This window comes from Salvelinus alpinus, chromosome 1, assembly GCF_045679555.1.
Source record: "Salvelinus alpinus chromosome 1, SLU_Salpinus.1, whole genome shotgun sequence".
Lineage (NCBI taxonomy): Eukaryota > Metazoa > Chordata > Actinopteri > Salmoniformes > Salmonidae > Salvelinus > Salvelinus alpinus.
Genome location: NC_092086.1, coordinates 26,685,299 through 26,692,520, shown reverse-complemented (window position 1 = coordinate 26,692,520; position 7,222 = coordinate 26,685,299). Strand labels below are relative to the sequence as shown.

General features: G+C 39.1%; 1 protein-coding gene across 1 annotated transcript in view; it reads right to left on the bottom strand.

Annotated features, from left to right (window-relative positions):
• Positions 1–260: 260 nt before the first annotated feature.
• Positions 261–7,222, bottom strand: part of LOC139572088 (nuclear GTPase SLIP-GC-like) — a 46,026-nt gene continuing 39,064 nt past the window's right edge. The window contains exons 25-30 of the mRNA XM_071394877.1: positions 6,654–6,904; positions 6,340–6,459; positions 5,392–5,542; positions 4,748–4,789; positions 2,380–2,658; positions 261–1,458 (exon numbers count right to left, since the gene is read on the bottom strand). Coding sequence (XP_071250978.1) covers positions 1,442–1,458; positions 2,380–2,658; positions 4,748–4,789; positions 5,392–5,542; positions 6,340–6,459; positions 6,654–6,904 — 860 coding nt within the window. The 3' untranslated portion in view covers positions 261–1,441. The remainder of the gene's footprint in view (positions 1,459–2,379; positions 2,659–4,747; positions 4,790–5,391; positions 5,543–6,339; positions 6,460–6,653; positions 6,905–7,222) is intronic.

The following is a 7,222-nucleotide window of genomic DNA, read 5'->3' as shown; positions in this document are numbered from 1 at the left end:
GACGAAACATAACTATTAGGTTATAACAACATCACATTGACACATTTAGTATATGACAATACTCAAAATTGCATATAATGTTTTGACTACACCGTTTCCATAGAAACTTGCTATTCCAAAGTAGAGGAAGGCAACATTTCAGAGAAATAGAATGGAAACGTTGGTAAACAGCAACAATTGGACCATCACCCCACCTCTTTAAGGAATACCTAGGAGAGGAGAAAGTAATCCTTCTAACCCCCCCCCCCCCCCCTTAGAGTTAGATGCACTATTGTAAAGTGGTTGTTCCACTGGACATCATAAGGTGAATGCACCAACTTGTAAGTCGCTCTGGATAAGAGCGTCTGCTAAATGACTTAAATGTAAATGTAAATCACAAGGTTAAAGTTTTTCCTCAAGGATATTTATTTTCCTTCTATCTCTATATGGACCTGTGAAGGCTACAGTACCACCAGAGAACAGAGTAGCCAGTCAGAAACATACAATCTGACTATTAATAACATGACCCTGCACCCTTCTGGTTCAACACATTTGTAGAAACTGAATGGTGTTAAATGTCAACATTTCAACATTAAAATAGTAATTTATATTCACTACATTAATATAAGTAAATGAGAGAAATGCGGAAATGCACCACCCTATTACAAAGAAAAAAAACGAATTACGAAGACAAAGACATTTAAAAATGAACATGGTTACATATTATTGTAAATACTAGGACACACTACTAGCATGAAGAAATCTGGTGTGTTTGTGGTAACATTCCACTCCTTTGTGCATTTATCAAGAAGGTACGCCAGCGCCTGTTCTTTCTCAGGCAGCTGAAAAAACTTTGTACCTGTTTCTACAGATGTACCATTGAGCTGCATACTGACTGGCTGTATCACCGCCTGGTACGGCAGCTGCACCCCTCTCCACCACAAGGCTCTACAGAGGGTGGTGAAGGCTGCACCCCTCTCCACCACAAGGCTCTACGGAGGGTGGTGAAGGCTGCACCGTTCATCACTGGGGGCGAACTCTGAAGCATTAAAACTGCTGAACAGCTTATCAATGACTGTCTACCTGCAATCACTGGCTGTCTACACACACCACTCCACACATTCCCACCCACCTACACTCACGCACACCCACATTCATACACAGTGTATTCTGTGCACGTGATGAATAAACTTTGATTTTTAATTGATTCTTGGCATGCCTTACAGCCAGACTGTTTGGCATGACAAGAAGTGTCAAGTAGTGGAATGTTAGCACAAACACAGGACTATATCATCTTTAACTTTAAATCATCATAGACTTCCTGCTGTCAGTCATATCTCCCAACACTCCAATGCAGATTAGGAGCATAGTGACTGTAGTATTGTGACATCCTGCTCTGGAAGAGGGACCACTTGCTGCCCTTTGTCCAGCGGTCGAGGACCAACCCAGGCCATCACATTCATCAGCAGGAAGCTGCTGCTGCCATTGGTAGAAGAATGGGATTAGAAATGTTACTGTAAATGTACATACTTCCCATCAAAATACATAAGAATACACACTATGAGAATACACACTCTGAATACACACATAATAATGCACACTATGGGAATACACACGATGAGAATACACATTCTGAATGCACACATAATAATACACACTATGGTTAATACACACTCTGAATACACACATATGAATACACTATGATAACACACATTCTGAACGCACAGAAACTAATACACACTATGTGAATACACCCTCTGAATACACACATAATAATAGACACTGAATACACACATACGAATAAACTATGATAATACACATTCTGAATGCACAGATAATAATACACACTATGTGAATACACCCTCTGAATACACACATAATAATACACACTGAATACACACATACGAATACACTATAATAATACACACTCTGAATACACACATAATAATACACACTCTGAATACACACATAATAATACACACTATGGGAATACACCCTCTGAATACACACGATGGGAATACACACTGAATACACACACAAAAATACATACTATTGGAATACACACTATAGGAACAATATACTCTCTATCCACAAAATGTATTCTGTCTGTACAAGCCCTAAGTGAGGGCCGTCTATTTGAAATATGATGGTTATTTTGGGAAACTTTGCAATTACAGGGGCCGTTCAAATGTCCCTCCATGTTTCAAGAACTCATAGTGGGAGAGCAATAATAATAAATGATATGACATTTATCAGACGCTTTTATCCGAAGGGACTATATATAGTTCTGCATATATTTTTACGAATAGGTGCTCCTGGGAATCAAACCCACTATCCTGTCATTGCAAGCACCATGTTCTACCAACTGAGCTACAAGGGATCAGAGGAGTTTGATCTTACCCAGGTCCTGGACAAGACGAGGTTCATGGTTAAGGAGAGCTTTGTAGAAGGCAGATTTCACTCTTGTTCCTCCTGCTTGTACAGCATCAAACAGTAGTCTCCTTTGTTCCTGACTGGGCCAAGCCATGAGGATTCTTGAGTACAATTCATCTGGGATCATCTCCTCCACAAGCAGGTCATCTGCTACATGCAGCACCATCGTGACCCTCTGAATGAGAGCAGCCATATGCTTATCCACAAACGCTTCACCCGAGAGCTGCTTCAGTTCAGTCTCAGCACCTGAGATTCATGTCAGAAAGTGGTCATATTATTAGAGCCATAATTAACTAAAACCCTCAAGAACAACTGTGTTCTACATAACAAGCCACTAAATACAACAAAACATATTTGATGACCTGAATGTGTCTCTCTTAATTAACTTTCTCAATAGGGGGGCGCTGTTTTCACTTTGTAAAAAATCGTGCCCAAATTAAACTGCCTCGTACTCTGTTCTAGCTCGTACAATGTGCATATTATTATTACTATTGGATAGAAAACACTCTCAAGTTTCTAAAACCGTGAATTATATCTGTGAGTAAAACAGAACTCATTTTGCAGCAAACTTCCTGACAGGAAGTGAAAAATCTGAAATCGATGCTCTGTTCCAGGGCCTTCCTATTCATTTGTTTGAAATCTATGGATATACATGCACTTCATACGCCTTCCACTAGATGTCAACAGGCAGTGGGAGGTGAAATGGGGTGTCTAGCTTGATCTGAGGTCGAACAAGAGCTTTTGGAATGACGTGTCTGGAAATTTCATTGTCTTCGAAGGCGCGAGAAGGAACCCCAGATTGCCTTCTGAAAAGCTTTCGGTATACACGGTAGATATCTCCGGCTCTGATTTTATTTGATAGGTGTGATAAAAACATCATGAAGTAGTTTTTTTCAACCGAGTTGTATCAGTTTATTGAACGTTAATTGCGAGTTTTGGAATTTTCTTTTCTTTGCGTGATGTGAAGTTGGGCACGTTTGCGCCACATGGCTAGCTATGGTTGCTAATTCGACAGGAGAAGAGGACATTCTAAAACCAAACAACGATTATTCTGGACAAAGGACTCCTTGTACAAGATTCTGATGGAAGCTCAGCAAAAGTAGGAACCATTTATGATGTTATTTCGTATTTCTGTGGAAAATGTTTAGTCCTATTTTCCGCCCTTATTGCGGGCGCTGTCTCGCTATAACGTAAGCTGTTTGTTAAGTTATTTTTAAAAATCTAACACGGCGATTGCATTAAGAACTAGTGTATCTTTCATTTGCTATCCAACATGTATTTTTTAGTAAAGTTTATGATGATTTATTTGGTCAGATTAGGTGAGTGTCAGAAATATATCCGGAGATTCTGGGAAAAAGTTGCTACATTTTCACAATGTATAACCACGGATTTCAGCTCTAAATATGCACATTTTCGAACAAAACATAAGTGTATTGTATAACCTGATGTTATAGGACTGTCATCTGATGAAGTTTGTCAAGGTTAGTGAATAATTTTATATCTTTTGCTGTTTTTTTGCAATCGCTACCTTTTGCTGCTGATAAATGCGGTTGTGTGTTTGGCTATTGTGGTAAGCTAATATAATGCTATATTGTGTTTTCGCTGTAAAACACTTAAAAAATCGGAAATATTGGCTGGAGTCACAAGATGTTTATCTTTCATTTGCTGTACACCATGTATTTTTCATAAATGTTTTATGATGAGTATTTAGGTATTTCACGTTTCTCTCTGTAATTATTCTGGCTGCTTCGGTGCTATTTGTGATTGTAGCTGCAATGTAAAACTATGATTTTATACCTCAAATATGCACATTTTTCGAACAAAACATAGATTTATTGTATAACATGTTATAAGACTGTCATCTGATGAAGTTGTTTCTTGGTTAGTGACTAATTATATCTCTATTTGGTCGGTTTTGTGATAGCTACCTATGCGGTAGAAAAATTGTGAAAATATGCGGTTGAGTCTTTTGCTATTGTGGTTAACTAATAGAAATACATATTGTGTTTTTGCTGTAAAACATTTAAAAAATCGGAAATGATGGCTGGATTCACAAGATGTGTATCTTTCATTTGGTGTCTTGGACTTGTGATTTCATGATATTTATATGCTAGTATTTACTTGTGGCGCTATGCTAGGCTATGCTAGTCAGCTTTTTACTGATGAGGATGCTCCCGGATCCGGGATGAGTACCAAGTAGAAGTTTAACAAGACTGATCACTTGATGATGTACATAACAATAACAATGATTAATTATTTTGCGTAAGACAAGACTCAAACACAATCCATATCAGACATTTAGCCACAGACAATGAAAGAGAAAACAAAACCCTACCAGGATTAGGGTTGATCGGGTTGACTTGAGGTGGTTCGAAATCTGGAGAAAATCGAAACACATTTATTTTATCCTGTGTGTTAAATACAGTTTAAATAAGTAGGGGGTGAGGGGTGTACAGTGTGTTGAATACAGTTTAAATAAGATGGGGTGAGGGGTGTACAGTGTGTTGTATACAGTTTAAATAAGTAGGAAGTGAGGGGTGTACAGTGTGTTGAATACAGTTTAAATAAGTAGGGGGTGAGGGGTGTACAGTGTGTTGAATACAGTTTAAATAAGTAGGGGGTGAGGGGTGTACAGTGTGTTGTATACAGTTTAAATAAGTAGGGGGTGAGGGGTGTACAGTGTGTTGAATACAGTTTAAATAAGTAGGAGGTGAGGGGTGTACAGTGTGTTGAATACAGTTTAAATAAGTAGGGGGTGAGGGGTGTACAGTGTGTTGAATACAGTTTAAATAAGTAGGGGGTGAGGGATGTACAGTGTGTTGAATACAGTTTAAATAAGTAGGGGGTGAGGGGTGTACAGTGTGTTGAATACAGTTTAAATAAGTAGGGGGTGAGGGGTGTACAGTGTGTTGAATAGAGTTTAAATAAGTAGGGGGTGAGGGGTGTACAGGTTCATAACAAACTGGCATTTGATCTAACCTGTTGGAACTAGACACTCCCACACTCTTTGGTCGTTACTTCCTCTGTCTAAAAGACTCAGTCTGATGTTCTCTGCACCCGACATACAGTCTAAAAACACCTGAAATGTGGGGTGGAAGTTTGGGCTATAGTCATAGTCAAACTCCCCACTCTGAAACACAAAATGAAAGATAATATTAGCCAAATGTAGACAGTAACAGAGAGCTAGAATTACTGTAGCTGGTCATATAGCACATAGAATGTTTTTTCCTGTAGAAACTTCATGGTGTCAGGTACATGCACATAAAAACCACACATCAAACCCAACACCACAAACCAGTAGTAGCACATTACAAAGGAATACTTACACTGAGTGTACAAAACATTAAGGACACCTTCCTAATATTGAGTCACAACCCCACTCCTCACAGTTTTGTCATCATGGCTGGATGTCCTTTGGGTGGTGGATCATTCTTGATACACACGGTAAACTGTTGAGCTTGAAAAACCCAGCAGTTTTGCAGTTCTTGACACAAGCCAACTTCTGTACCATACCCCGGTCAAAGGCACTTAAATCTTTTGTTTTGCCCATTCTCCCTCTGAATGGCCCATATACACAATCCATATCTTCTTGATACACACGGTAAACTGTTGAGCTTGAAAAACACAGCAGTTTTGCAGTTCTTGACACAAGCCAACTTCTGTACCATACCCCGTTCAAAGGCACTTAAATATTTTGTCTTGCCCATTCACCCTCTGTATGGCCCACATACACAATGCATATCTAAATTGTCTCAGGGCTTAAAAAATAGTATTTAACCTGTCTCCTCCCCTTCATCTATACTGATTAAAGTGGATTTAACAAGATTCATCTGGTCAGTCAATGTCATGAAAAGAGTGGGTGTCCTTAATGTGTTGTACACTCTGTGCATATAGGAATGTATGGTAGTATGTGATGGCCATGCTTACTTTTGGCTGTATGCTAGAATTTGCCACCAGCTCACAGCAGAGACCATATTTTCCTCTAGGAGTCAATGTGCAGTTGGAGCTGGTTTGAATGAAAGTACTCCCCTTCTGTTGATGTTCCACCTTCAAAGAATAAAGGTGCATTACTTCAGGGTAAACTGATCAAATACATTCACACTAACAGAGAGAAATCAAGTAATGGTAATGAGACATTTTACCACCACTTATCCAGCTAGAACAATATCTACGTTCAAGTTCATTCTACAAAACAGCTCTTGCAGTGTGCAGAATTAATTCCTTCATACTGTAAATATTACCTCACAAAGTGGCACATTTCTGGGCAACAAAATAACACTCAGTATGCTCTTCTGGGGTCTGTTCCCTTGTGGTCGGAGGAACAGCAGCACCTGGCTTCGGACCGGGAGGAAGGAGAACACATCCCTGATGAGGCCAAAGAGGGAGAGGTGTGTGATGTTTACAATCACGTGTGTAGCAGTCGTCTTGAGTGGCTGAACAATCTCCATGTTGCCATCAGTAACATGGGCCACGGACAATTTGTCATCCTTCTCTGCAGAATAAGAACAATGCTTTCATTGACTGTAAATAATGCTTTAATTTACTGTAAGTCTCATCCAAAGTATGTATTATTATTGAATGTATTATTCACCGTTATTGTCCCATTATACTTGTTTTATAATTGTATTAGAATAATCTTGATATTGTATATTAAAACAATCAATATACTGAAATGATGCATCACTTACCATCACACATACAGTGAGGCATCACTTACCATCACACATACAGTGAGGCATCACTTACCATCACACATACAGTGAGGCATCACTTACCATCACACATACAGTGAGGCATCACTTACCATCAC